The 14,881-nt window shown below is 36.3% G+C and overlaps 1 protein-coding gene across 2 annotated transcripts; it reads left to right on the forward strand.

Annotated features, from left to right (window-relative positions):
• The first annotated feature begins 864 nt into the window (after window positions 1-864).
• Window positions 865-13,762, forward strand: LOC149207965 (uncharacterized). 2 transcript variants are annotated; one of them, XR_016252055.1, is made up of 4 exons: window positions 865-2,023; window positions 12,908-12,994; window positions 13,088-13,180; window positions 13,353-13,762. XR_016252055.1 is itself a non-coding variant. In XM_089393967.1 (3 exons), the coding sequence occupies exons 1-3, from the start codon at window positions 12,866-12,868 to the stop codon at window positions 13,548-13,550; spliced, it is 420 nt and encodes a 139-aa protein (XP_089250093.1). In that variant the 5' UTR covers window positions 12,668-12,865; the 3' UTR covers window positions 13,551-13,762. The 2 variants fall into 2 exon arrangements, 1 of the variants encoding a protein (XP_089250093.1); XM_089393967.1 differs by lacking the exon at window positions 865-2,023 and having other exon boundaries at window positions 12,668-12,994.
• Window positions 13,763-14,881: the final 1,119 nt, after the last annotated feature.

The following is a 14,881-nucleotide window of genomic DNA, read 5'->3' on the forward strand; positions in this document are numbered from 1 at the left end:
ATTATCTTTAACAAAAATCTATTAAAAATTACTATAAAATTATAAAATGAAATTAACATTAATAAATAATCAATTAATTTATATAAAATCCCAATTTAATAATGAATAATTACTTAATTCTTTAAGTTCCACTTCAAAGAAAGCATTGACACATCAGCTAGAGAAGGGTGCATTATTGTTTTTGGAGTAAGAGAAGGGTGCATTATTGTTTCGGAGTTCTATGTCCGTCGCATCAATATTTTATTTGATGTGCCCAATTATTTTTCCAAAGTAAAACTATTATTCAGCTTAAATAATAGAATGTATAATATTTCAAATTCTATAAAATGTATAATATTTCAAATTCTTTGAAAATCCGTTTTACTGAAACACAAATATATGGCCGTCGATGACATGATCGACGGTAGATATTCTATCCCGCCTTTAAATTCAAATCCTCTTGGTAGTTTGGCGCCATTGCGCGTATCCCTCTCAACGAGCTCAGTAGCTCGCATATGAACAATCATGGTTTGCAATCGCATAAACATTGCCCCAGAATCGATCCACGAGCCACCAGATCTCTCTCTGCACGACTTCCAACAGTTCATCTGCGTTTCTTCGTGGTCAAAACGATTTCTGAAAAAGGTATTTTTCTGCAAGAGAGTGCTAAAATTGCAAAGCGCCATTATTTTCTTGTCGCCGTCATGAATCCTCTACGCCTTGTCCTAATGAAATTATTTAGAGTTCTTGATTGGAAAAATTTGCCATATTTCAACTTTCTGGAAATATTTCATTAAATAAGCTACCGTATTATCTAAAATAAATCTGAAGAAAGAGGTCGTGCTCAAAACAATGTTTTAAGCAGCAAATTTCACAAGGGTTATTTCTGGTTCAGTTATTCTGAGCTTTCAATGGAAAATTTTGACTCTATTTTGGCTTACAGGCAAGATTTCATAAACTAACGCTCTCTATAAATGGACTAGACAAGGTTGTGCTCAAAATTTTGTTTAAAAAATGGCAGAGTTTGGGAAGAAGTTCTTTAAGTTAATGGATCAGCATTCAGATGCATTTCGAGTGGTTTGATTGAATGATTTCTGTCTCAGTTCCGCACATTTAAAAGTTTTGGAGAATGGGAATTGATAATTCTGGTATTTGATGGTGTTCTATTCAAATTACACAGAAGAAGATAGAAAGCTAGGGCTTTTAGAGGCTAAGCGTACACAATGGCACAATCTTTACAGGTTTTCGTGAGATTTTTAAGACAGGCAAATAGGATAGAAAATTAGGGATTTCACTAAGCCAAGAAAGCTAATGCTACATTCTTTACAAATTTACTTCAGAGTTTTGAGACTGAACATTTTTGATGTTCAAGTGGTTCGTAGATATCTTCATGCGGTTTCTATTTCCATGGAACCAAGAATTTGATACCTCAACATGAAATACTGTGCTCCGAAGGGTTTTCCCTTCCAGCTCATCTTTGTGTAATGGAATAGAATCGTTAATGCTCTTTAGTGTCTGGAGAAGTCAAAACTAATGGATCAGGAAGCAGGGGCTATTGGAACGGTTAGTAATTGAGGGAAACACTATCCTTCACAATATAACAACGTAGAGGAAAACTCATGGTACATTTTTGTAGTTTTGGTCAGATTAGGCCATCCAAGCACGCCGTTAGAGATTTCAGAGAGAAGCTCTTTGTTTTCTTTAGCACCGGCTGAAGGGGAGAACTTTTGCCACATTCCGGGGTCATCTCTGTTCATTATAGAAGGAGGTCTTGTAACCTGCTCCAAACTGCCAGTTTCTCTCTTTGAAAGTTTGTATTGAAAACCAGTGCTGGGTCGAAGGTTTACTCATATGAAGGATGCAGAAAATGAGAGTCCTTTAGTGAGTCCATGAAAAAGGCTTGGCGAAGATTTGGGGCAAAATGATACCTGCAGCAGAGCCAACAAAGTTCCAAAATTAGAGCCAACCTCACCAATTAAAATCTGCAAACAACCTGGAATCCTATCTTTAGGACGAGATTGTTTGAAGCACCCCGAAAACTCAAGTATGTTATTACTATGCTACCTTTCTATAGACTGGAATTATTTCTTTTATTGTTGCAATATCCGTGATATAGTCCTGGTTCAAGCAATTGAAAGATAGACTTGATTTTTCTTCTAGTTGATTATGAGACTCTGTACTCAAGGTCATAAGAAAAAAAAATCCAAAACTTTTTAGCTAGTGAAGTATAAGTTCCTGAAAGTTAAATAGTAACTATCTCTATCCAATTACCCACTGTGTAGGCAGGCATATCATTGATTTTAGCAAGCCTTAGCATTTTCCTGTCTACCTGGATAAGGAAGCAAAATACAAACGAATAACTATCTTATCCCTGGTTGAACAGGACAGGTAAAAACCATTGTTTCCTTAAATTAGTTTCATCTTTTACCCCTATAATAAGTTATTGTGTCAGGTTTCTGAACTCTTCCCTGACACACATGAAAGTCACATGCAGTTTCAACAATGGTATTGATAAATTATAACAAATTCTTGTACAAGAACATTCTTATAGTCGTTGCCTCTCAATGCCAAGCAGATGTTGCAATGAGAATTTTGTCCAACCATCCAAAATAGTAAATACATAGCTCCTCCTTCTTCCTTAGTCTTATAGCTATTGCAATATGATTAACAGAGCAAAGATTTAACCGTGTCCTTAACATTAGCACTGAGATGATATACACTAAATCCTGCCATAGTCACTCTAGCTCTCCATTTTCCTGTAACTTCATACCTCTCAATCCTTTCTTCTCCCTCACAAGCAATTATGTTCACTGTGTCTCAGGCAAGGCATTGTTTTTCAACATTCATACGATTTCTGCTATCCCTTTTAAGTGTAGCATCTAGCGACTCAAACACTGATGAGTAATAGTTTAATGCTTCCATGGACTGGGGGATGAAAGGTGTATTATTGTTTTATGATCAGAAAGTAGAATGTCATGCTTGGAGGCCTTTTTTAACATATTGTTATTCGGTAACCATAAACTGCTATTCACAAAAACCAGGTATCATAATTTCTTTAATTTCAACTTGTTTCTCTTATTGGGGACAATGAAATGTACTGTCTTGCAATCTCTCTCACATGCAAATGAGCTAGCAGGTTTTCTTGAAATACAATTAAGAAACTGCTGCAAAATTAGCAAATTAACTCCATAAGATTCCCCCACAAGACAATGCTGTTGCTTGCCCCTTGTCATAGTTAGTTGCTTGGAGTCCACAAAATACTCCCACCTCCTTTAAGAATTCAATTCATCTCCAATCATTCGCTGCTTCTGTGGGGAAGGGTGCATTCTTCTTGTTACCTCTCAAATTGTATGTAATGATAAGAGCCCTAATCCACAATGTACAACTTCAGGGAACTGTTAGGATGGTCACCACCTTCACCTCAACAACCTATCCTCTTCACTTTAGGCTGGCTCTCCTTTGGCTCAAGGGGATATACCTAATACTATTAATAAGACAAAGAAATGAGGCACAAGGTGAAGTTGAGAGAAGCCTTAGTAAAATAGAGTTTTGGAGTTTTTAGGGTTTTAGAATAAGTGATGGAAGGAGAATCAAATGGCTTATGAGGTCAAGAAGAAACTCTTCGGAGAAGTGGCTTATTTCCTTCAAGGATTAGGGGTTTGAGACTAGAGTCTAGAACCAAAAGGAAAGAGTGATCCCTCACTCAATGAAGAATAAAAATGAATATCAAGGTCTACAAGAAGGGAACTTTCAATGGAAAACCTTCACCAACAAGATCAAATATGTTTTGATAAATGTACTTAATACTTCTTACTAGGGAACCAAAGGAAAAACATAGCAAGGTGCCAAATAATCACCAAATCAACAAAGGAATAATGCAGAAGAAAAACCCTAAAACATCTCCCTTCCAAGTGGTAACTTACCCCCTAAATGGATTGATCTTGAAGTCTTGTAGAAGACGAGCATTTCATCATTAATCTGTATGCACCAAAATTCAAATAATAACCAAGAAAGAGAAGCTTCAAGAATTGAAAACAATCATCCACAAAAAAAGAATCCCTTACACCATAAATGCTCCAAGAAAGATATGTCAATTAAGTTCCAAGGAGTGAGAGCTACAAAAATCCAACCATGAGTGAAATTGAGGAAGTGCATCTCTTTACACATGAGATTGACCTCCTCATCAACAAACACATCATTGACAATAAAACCAAATAAAATGCTCAAGGGAGCTTATTTTTGTTACACTACTGCTCAAGTGAACTTATTCATTTTCCTACCCTACTGTAGCATGTACAAAATGCAGCTACTAGGTGAAGTCAGTGATCCAATGCAGCCACCTTAACATCTTGGAAGCACAATGCCCCTTCCCTCAGTGCTTAGTCATCATGGAAAACAGGGAGACATCAAACTCTGAATGGTTACAAGTTGGAATCTCTGTCAATGCCTCTCTGGGAATGAATTTGGATGCCTGCAAATGAAGTATGTCATGAAGGGGCTGTAACTTTGGACATGTTCTGCTACATGATATATCTACCCATCCCTGCAAAGGACTGTTATAATTGTTGTCAAACCATAAGGTGTTTTCTTGGCTCTTGAGCATCTCTTCCGAGAAAACAATATCCCCCTTTACTGCATGTTTTTGGATTCTGGTTTTAAGACTATATGAAAAAGTACAAGACTGTTGTATTTTTGAGTCTTGCACAGATTCAACAGTTTGCATGTCAAGGCCATATTATCAGTTCTGCACTCTTCTGTTCCCTTTGGACACAAATCACTGTTCTTTTGCAAGGCATTCCCGGAACAAATTTCAACAATGTGGTGATCCATATGACCAATTGGTGTGTTCTTCTGCCTTACAAGAGAATCAATTTTATTTTCTAAAGTATGCCAAAGAATGGCACCAATGTCATTCTCAGGGCATCTTCAAGCATGTATTCTTGAGTAGGGCATTGATACATCCTCGAAGGACTGTCCCCAAAAACTATCTGAAAAATGAATACAACATTTACTATAATAGCTACAAGTTGATACTTTCCAGGAATGGTTATTACCTTGCTCAATCTACCACATACATCTTTTTTATTGTCATTTTCTATCATGGTGTATACATTTTTTTCAACAATTTTGAAGTGTGCCCTGCCTTCAATGCAATGTTGGTTCCAGGAAGGAATATAATCACTGTCGAACTACCATGACTGCCATTTAATGATATCAGGCCTGTTTCTTCAAAATCTAGCAAGCTCTCACAAGGCAAAGGCCAGACATTAATAGAACAATGAGGTGCATTTCCATTGTCACCTCAGCAATCCTCCTTCTGCTTTTTAGTGGAATTATACCACACAGGAGGCTTCCCAATTTTCACCTAAATGATATTCTAAGTTATATGGATCAAGGTGATATATCAGATGAATCAAAGCTAAGTAAAGGTACTTTCAATGGACAAGGGCACAATTGTCTATGTGTAGGAGCAGTGTACCATATACAAAGCCCTAGAGAGGTACTTGTGACCTAGGGTTACATCGTGTAGATCAACAAAGGGATGCCTAGGTATACAAATACCAAGAAAAGGTTTGCAAATAAGAAAAGGCAAACCTTCGATTTAAGACCCAAGTTGAAGCCTTAGCCAAAGTTAGGATTTAGCTAGGGCACAAATTGCCTAGGGTAGACTGTTGGGGAAAATTCAAGCATGAAGAGAGCTAGATTTTGAGTGCCAAGGATCAATCAAGTTTAACTCAAGCTACTAAAGCCTCAATGTCTATCCAATAGGAGACCCTTGTTGAATTTGACCCTATGCCCTAGCCCTAGCGGCCTGCTTTAAAGGACTTCAAAAAATAGAAGAGGAGATAAGATGAAAGTTTTTATGATTTTTGATCACCAAAAGGATTCCTAGTGCCTTTTCCTACCTGGGTGATGTAGTCTATAGGGCTAAATTTAAGATAAATTAAATTTATGCTTGGAGTAAGAGGGAAAACCCTAGTTTTCACTTGATAAACCCTAGCTATCTTTTTAATGGGGGGGAAATTAAATAAATGAAAGCTCTCTAGGAGGTCCTTTATGGTATTCAAGGTTTAGCATGCAATAATCAAGCAAGATTTCCATATAAGATATGCATGTAGAGATGGAATAAGAAAAACCCTAGCATAATTTTATCACATGAAAAACAATAAAAATCTGCAATTACACTTAAATTCTTCCAAGAAATAGCCTTCTTTCAATCCCAAAAAGACACCTCCAAGACACAAATCATTCGCCAATAGCAATGGGTCCAAAAAGATCACATCTCCACAAGTAGCGAGTTGCATCTAGGCTAAGTAGAGCTTTATAAAAGAGGTTGAAATCCACAAGTGATGATGATAAACAAGGGAGTGATCCTCTATTTATATGAGGTCAATCACTTCCATTAGTTTTCCTAAAAGCCTTATAAGAAACTTAATTCTGAGTGGGCTTGAAGTAAATGGGCTACCAAGCCAACTCAATAGTTCAATACAAAAAAATAAGCCACTAATGCTCGCATGCATGGGTTGAAACTCTTCCCAAGCATGATGTTATGCCCTTTTAGGGGTAATAAAGCTCCAAAAATACAAAACAAGGGCTAGATGCATCTCCAACCATCATAATCAATCATGAATTGAGGTTGAGTCATCAAATCAAGCCTTAAAACATCTCCCTTTATTTTCCTCCCTTCCTATGGATTATAATTGATAATCTAATATTTTTTAACTTCATTTGATTCTCTGAAGTTGATTCCCTTCCTCCATTTTCATTAAAATCATCATGTTATAAGGCAAAAGGGCATACCTTTATATGAAATTTTGCCAGCAAAGAGTCCAAAATTAAATTTTGGACAATTAAATTTTCATGCAACTAAGCAACATTGCTTTTTAACAATACTCTTGGTTCAACATTTTTTGACAATGGTCTTGGTTCAGTACTTTCTTACGAGCAGAGCCCTCTCCATTCCTTCAAGCAAGAGTGGTCTCCTTGGAAAAACAATAAATCTGACCATTTCAATTTTTTCATAATGTAATACCTTGTACCGGATATCTTTGGTTTATGCCTTCTAAAATCTTGGATACCTCATCAATTTTTCCCTTAGAGAAACACTGTTTTACAGAGTCAAAAAGTTAGTTTCACAACCTCTTCTAATTATTTTGCCTTCTAATTGTAATGATTTTTCCACTTCACTGGTCTGAAATAGAGCAGACATTACTTCTGTGTATACTTTAACATGTACAGAGGATTTACAATCTATCACTTCTTCAAGAACTTTTTATGCCTCAATTTTTTTTCCTACCTTCCCAAGATGATGCATGCCATAGATAAAACTTGCATGACTTGGAACAACACGTTCCCTAAGCATTTTGTTCAGTATCTGGGCAGCGGCTTGAACTTTCTTTGATTTGCAGCAAGCTTTGATGAGTGAATAGTACAGAGCATCCTCCTACAACATGGCATAGAGCAAAATATGCTTAACAGAAGTAGTCATTCACATCAATAGCAGGAAAACCATCCTGATGTGTTTCCAACAAAACATTATCTTGTGATACCCTACACACCACCATATTGGGTAAAAATGTAAAACTAGCATGTGTACCCCCAATGCCAACATTTTTTTCAAGAAGTTCCAAACCATAGCAGACAAGACTCTAGATACTAAAATGACAAGAAAAGTTTACAAAACTTTGAGAATTGTCAAGCCTGTTTCAGACTCTCAGATATCTAGTGGGCTATGCCTGTCCATGAATGCACGTGAGAGACCAATAATATACAAGAAGGCAATGAAACAATCACAAAAGCACCTACACTCAAAATTCCATTCTGGAAAGAAGGAAAAGACTCACTAAGGATACCAAGGGGTGCAAAATTCTAGATGTGAGGAATAGCAGTTACTGAGGAATACGGTTCATCTATTCTTACTGTTACAGATAATGCATTTACCAGATTGACTCAAGGTCTATTTCCTAGTGTCATGGAACACTGTGTTTTGATGATGGCTTTTGGTCTTGTTCCCATGGAACTGTAGTTGCATCTGGCTTAATCAATATGAAAGGGCTGCCCTGTGCGCGATTAGGAAGAAGTTTCCTTTCTTTCTCCTCTGGGTTATGTTTCAAAATTATAACCATCAGCTATCGGCATGTTGAAGGGATCACACACCTTTCAAGCAGAGCCCATTTTTCTGCAGGATTGTCCATAGGCATTGTTGCAGGTAACACCCCTTCATACAGAAGCCAGTTTTCCACAGAAGAATGGTGGCTGTTCAGTGACTCAGGGCCTCTCTGTGCAGTCACAAGTAGTATCAGCATTATAACATATCCTTTCAGAATTCAAGTATATCTTCTCACTGGAAAGCAAAACAACCTCACTTCAGAAACAACAAACAGTGTAGATTAGGGTGAAATTTGTGATCTATGATCTTCCTGATATATGTCATTCCCTTTCTAATCTTGATGACATTTTACAGGTCTGTATGAGCAGAAAGAATTCTCTCAGTGCTTAATCATTTTGAATTTTTATGGCTTCTCATGTTGGTCCCCATGTGAGTATCAGTTAATACTGCTGTCAAATTGTATAAAACAGATAGACAGGAGGACTGAACACAGAAGGTCTACATAAACCAGTTTTGCAGTGCTTCCTTTTGCTATTCATAAACAACTTGCACTGTGGGAATGTACTACCTGCAAGGTTGCGTTGTTTGTTTCATGAAAGGCTGGCCGCTAAATGGCATTGGGAGCCCAGTTGTTTACTTTCCAAGTTAGTCATTCCTATCAGATTTACTTTGGCTAAATATCGTAAGTTAACACCCCATCTTTTGTGTCATATGAAGTTGAAGTTGAATCTTTAGAGTAACAATATTCTCCAAGCTTGTTTCTTTTGTTCAGCAAAATAGATTTCTAAGTTTATTGTTCTTTGTGTCACTGGCCCATAGTAAGGTTGCTTATTTAAATAATTTATTCAAATTATCATTTCTGTTATTAAACAAAAAATATTGTATAGCCCAGAATTGGGCCCACTGGAGTTCATTCCCCTGTTAGGTCAACATAAAACCTTTGTTGCATAGATCAATGGGCCATGCAACATTGGGCATATCATTTTTTAAATTTCAATAAAAAAAAATTATTTGAAAATTAAATTTTTAATATAGTTTTTTTATGAAGAACCCAAAGAACCCGAAGAACCCAAAGAACCCAACCCGAAGAACCCAAGAACCCAAGCACACGAAGAACCCGAAGAACCCGAAGAACCGAAGAACCCGAAGAACCCAAGAACCCGTTAAAGGAAAAGAACCCAATTTTTTTTTTGAAGAACCCGGTTCTTCATGGAAGAACCCGGTTCTTCATGGAAGAACCCGGTTCTTCATGGAAGAACCCGGTTCTTCTGGGTTCGTCTGGGAAGAACCCGTACCCGAATCCGGTACTTGGGTGCGGGAACCCGGGACGGGTTCGAGAACCCTACCCCCGGGTGCGGGTACCCATGCAACACAGATTTTCATGGATATAACTTAATATAACTTTCTTATGTAGAAAACATGGCTTATCTTAGGCTTAACCATGCATATAAAATACCACCTATCATCTTCATTGAAAAAAGAATGGTGTCTTTGTTCATAAATATCAGTGATTAATCGTAGGAATGGCTATTATTCTCTATCAAACAAAATCAAGGACTAAGTAATGAAGATCTTGGTCGACAACAAAACTTATGATTATTAACTTCACATTAAAATTCACTTCATCTCTGCCACCTTCAAGGAAATCTTTGTTATCCATCACCATATTGATGTTGTGACTTGGTCCTTGAAAAACATTCAGCATGTTTGATTCATGGAAACCTTCAAGTTAGACAGTATATGTCATGCTAACTTGCAAGAGATTGGTGTGAGGTACATTGAGGCTTGCAGGGCCTGCCCTGCAGTTTGCCCTCATGAAAGCATAGAAGTAGATTATAACCAGTTTCTTAGGAAACCATGAATCCTTTCTAGCCTTGACATCTCCGTGACCAACAAGATATACAACTCCTGATAATTCAGAACACTTCCATAGTTCCAAATGTACATCACAAGAAGGAAGCAGGTGGAAAAAACCATTTATCCAACCATTTTCCCCCACTTTCATCAAAACTGCAGAAAAATAAATTAGCTCAGTTGATCCAAATAGAACAGGAAATCCAATCGCAAGGAATATATTTTTTGCCCATATAAGAACCATGACAAGAGTCACTAGGCTTGTAGTCACCATAATCATCTCTACCTTTGCAATGCCATATGCATTTGATATCTCGACCGTGCTCTTAAAACAATCACATACCAAGACACACATTATCATTAGAACCCAGTTGATGACAAGAATGTAGATCTGACCCATGAACCGTCGGGATGTGTGAATTATTTTCAATCTGGGAAAGCATCCTAGGGCCATGGACATTTTAATAGATGAAATTGTTGCTGAGATCATTGCCTGGCTTGCAATCATGGCAACAACACTAGCTATCACGAAGACTGGCCAGATAAAACCATCTGGAATTGAAGCAGAGAAAACGTTCTCCACCACAGAGGGATGCTTCATAAGATATGCAACTTGATCCATGTAAGCCAATAGTAGGCATGGGAATACTACACATGTGAAGGCTATCTGGATGGATCTTACTGAGAAGTGACCCAAATCAGCAAACATAGCTTCAGCTCCTATTATGCATAACACGCAACCTCCTAGGGACATCCATGCTTTGATAGTGTTCCTCTTGAACAAGTAATAGATATAAACAGGATTGAATGCCCTTAAAATTGTCATGTCATGTTAAATAATATTGTAAAGTAAAATAGAACCAATAGAGAAAAACCATATCATGAGTGCCAGAGAAAATGTCATGCCTACTTTGCTTGTACCAAACTGTTTTATGCTGAACAAGATCACCAGGAATATGATTGAGACAATGACCACTGTGTCTTCCGTAAAGCTAGATATTTCATCTTGCATGCCACTAACAACAGACATGACTGATATTGCAGGTGTAAGTATGCCATCCCCAATTACCATGGAAGTACCCATGAGAAACAAGAGTAGCAGTAGGGTCTTCAATTTTGTACTTCTCTAAAGGCTTTCTTTGATTCTTAATCATCTTTCCAGTTTCGGGGTGGGCAACTTGAGCTTGAAACTGGAATTTTTTTCATCTGATGGTTGCTGGTTGGGGAGCAGATTGACCTTCGCATATGTGCAAATCAAAGAGTACAAGGAAAATGTCCCCCCTTCACCATTGTCATTGGCTTTGAGCATAATGAACACCTATTTAGCCAAAGGGATGAGGGCTATTGTGTACATCACTAAAGCTAATGCACCCAAAACATCTTCCTCTCCTTTGGTACGAGCTTGGATGAATACACTAGTGAAAACATACAAGGAGTTGGTACCCATATCTCCATAGACCACTCCAAGTGTTTGGAATGCCAAGTCGAGCGTCCGTCCTAATGAAAGGTCCTTATCATGGCCCTTATGAACACCGGGCACGTCCATGGCCTCCACATCAAAGGAATCCACTCACTTGGTCTTCAGAAAGAGCCCACGCCTCATTTTGTGTCATGTCTGATCATCGTCAACAAACCACCTTGGGGATTACCCTTCCATTTCACTGCCATCAACCGACCTGGACTCTGATGACAACAAAGACATTGAGCCCTCACTGATCCCATCCCTGTCTTTCTCATCCTAGACATTGATATGATAATGGGGTTGGCAATGACAAGAATGATACACAAAAGAGAAATCAATAAAAACTTAGGAGAATCCCCACAACTGTTTATAAAAAAGCACAAGTTTATCATCCAAAGAAGCAATTTCTGCATTCAAAGACCACAATCCTCAATCTCATAATTTTATCATCCATAGAAACAACTCCTGCATTCAAATCCCATAATCCAGAAAAAGAAAGAGCTCAATCTCTTCGACCCACATCGTAACATCGCATCCCACATCCAGATTTCCATTGAAATCTTGAAAATCCTCATACCCAAATGATTTTTTGCAGTGACTTCTATGAATACATTACCATCCTTCGATCAGAGCGTTTTTGTTAAAGAAGAAACATATTATATATCTTCAAGGAGAAACATATAATGGTAATGCAAAGTTTTAAAAGGTATGTGATCCTTAGGCTTATTGGAGAGTATATAAAAAATTTCACACCTTTTTATGAGATATAGGAGGAAAACATGTTAAAGGATTTTAATAAATATAAAATTTCCAAAATGATGCTAGTTACGTGTGATTCTTTTTTCATTGTTTGTGATTATGAAAAATGAAACTCAATGTTTTTTCATTAGTGCACACATATTTCATTATATAATTGCATATAGAAAAATCATTCCAGAGCCGATAACAATAAAAGTGAAGAATTTATGGTCCAACGTTATATTTAAGGGAGATGTTTAAGGATGACGTTTGAATTTTGTTTTTCATTTTAAGACATTTGGAGCAAATATTAGGAAGGACTTTGAGAGAGGATTGTCCTTGATTTTCGAAAATGGAGTTGTTCCTTTCCAGCCATATGCCCCAAGTGACCATCAAAGGGAGAGCTCATAAGTTTTTTGGATGTTTTCTTTATAGCCATTTTTTTACACATATCCATAGAGTCCCCATGCCATTGATGTGAATTACTTGTTCGGTTTTTTTTAACCAAAATTTTTAATCAAACAAGAAAAATTAAAAAAATGCCTCAAGATCAAAGACTGAAACAAAGACCTATTGACATACCTTTTAAAGTATGGAAAGAACTTGTAAAATCATATGAGAAGTTGGATGCACAAAGAAAAGCCGGCAATGAGAGCATTCAGGTATTGAATTTTTCATTAAACATTATTTAGAATGTATTAATACTTATAAGTATCTTAGACATGTATTTGTGTGAAAATAAATTGAATTGGTTTATGTTTAAGGACAAGGCATCCAAGGCGAGGTTAACCAAGACAAAAGTCACTCATCGTAGTGGCCAGAAAGGTTTAAAAGCACTGATAACAACCTTTGTAAGTATATTAAACATGTGATATTTTTTTAATAAATTTTGTACTAGAAGAAAGTCATTGTTATCTAATTTCTCCCTATTTACTGATTGATAGGAACTAAAATATGGAAGACCTCCAAATCATTTGGAAAAGGAGGTGCTGCAGCAAAAGAGATGGGTTGAATTTGTTGTTTGGATGGACTCTATGGTATGTAATCTTAGTTGGATTTCCAATATACTTTTAAACCATATTTTCATTTTATTTTTTAGTACTATTAGATATTATATCTTACCTCATTTTATGGTTAACATTGTATAACAAAAACATGTGTTGTGTTATGTAATTAATACTAACATGTAATATTGATTTTTTTTGTCAGAATGCTATAGGTAATGATTGCCAAGACGATGATCCAAATTATGTTCAACATATATCAGGAGATGATGAGGATGAGGATGAGGATGATGGTGGTGAAGGAGGAGATGATGATGATAGTTGCGGTGTTGGTGATGATGTGGATCAGAGTAATGAGGATGGTCAAGATGATCATGAGGATGATCTTGGTGGTGGTAGCTAGGCATGCACATGCATTATTTTTTATGAAGAAATTATTATGTAGAATGACATTGTTATGTTTAGATGGGTGTTGTGAATTTACCCTATATCAATGAGACATTTTGATTTTGTAATCATACGATGAGTTTGATTTATGTATGTTGTTAATTTATCATAGAATAACGATATTCATGAAATATTTTGATTTGTTAATCATATTTGAATTTTACTTGTTTTGATTAAAAATAATACTGATTTTATTAGTATTATGTTGCTATTTTATACATGTTTTGAAAATTGTTAATGACACATTGTTATTTTTTTGGATGGATGTTGTCAATTTCTCTTAAATTTCTTTACAAATGATTTTGAATTGTGATATCTGCTTTAATGATATTTAGAAACTATCATATATTTCACTATGAATCTATAAAGGGGGTCATATATGTAAAGAAAAATATACTCTATATAAGAAGTCAAATGCGGATGTAACCATGGATGCAAAATTGAAAGTAAAATTGGGTGTTAAACTAGGAATTAATACAAAATGCAAACAATTGACATACAAAGTGTTTGAAATTAGAAGTGAAAAATTATGCAATAGTTGACACAAAGAAGGGAACAAAACATGGCATACAAAAGGATATCAAATTGGGCAAAAACAAGGACACATAAATGGGCACCAAATTAGATGCAAAAAAAGACAACAACTAGATGTAAAATAAGATGCAAAGTTGAGCGTTAAAAAGAAGCAAAAAACGTTACAAATTAATATGCCAAATGATGATGCAAATAATGGTGTAAATTTGGGATGCAAACTTGGGTGCAAAAAAGGAAAAAAAAAGATGTAAGAAAAGACATAAAACAAGATGCAAAATGGGGCTGAAAAAAGGTGAAACCAAGGATGCCATATTGGATGTAAAAAATGATTCCTAATCACATGCAAATTTAGGCTCGAACTCAGACACAAAATTATATGCAAATGTGGACACAAAATGAGGCAAAAAAAGATGCAAATTTGGATGGTGAAAACGATGTAAAACTAGACACCAAAAAAATGCAAAATTGGATGAAAAAGTCGGTGTAAATAATGGTGCAACATTGGACACAAGTAGACACAAAAAAATGGTGCAAAAAGGGGCATAAAATAGCTTAAAATTGGATGCAAAACTTGGTGCAAAAACAAATACAAAAGTAGACGTAAAAAATGGCTCTAAATTGAATGTACCATTAGACACAAAATAAGATGCAAAGGTGGACACAACACATGACTCAACATAAGATGCAAATATAAATGAAAATTTGGATGCTCAAAATGATGTAACATTAGATGCAAAAGATGGTGTTAAAAAT

Source organism: Pinus tabuliformis, chromosome 1_2 (genome assembly GCF_031772625.1).
Source record: "Pinus tabuliformis cultivar Carrire ecotype Pingquan chromosome 1_2, CPIR1, whole genome shotgun sequence".
Taxonomy (NCBI): domain Eukaryota; kingdom Viridiplantae; phylum Streptophyta; class Pinopsida; order Pinales; family Pinaceae; genus Pinus; species Pinus tabuliformis.

What these genes read in the sequence shown, in the direction of transcription:
- LOC149207965 (XM_089393967.1), top strand. Translation starts at nt 12,866, where the DNA reads ATGTATTTGTGTGAAAATAAATTGAATTGGTTTATGTTTAAGGACAAG. An exon ending in AAGCACTGATAACAACCTTT is followed by an intron (nt 12,995 to 13,087) that starts GTAAGTATATTA and finishes ACTGATTGATAG; the next exon opens with GAACTAAAATATGGAAGACC. An exon ending in TTGTTTGGATGGACTCTATG is followed by an intron (nt 13,181 to 13,352) that starts GTATGTAATCTT and finishes TTTTTTTGTCAG; the next exon opens with AATGCTATAGGTAATGATTG.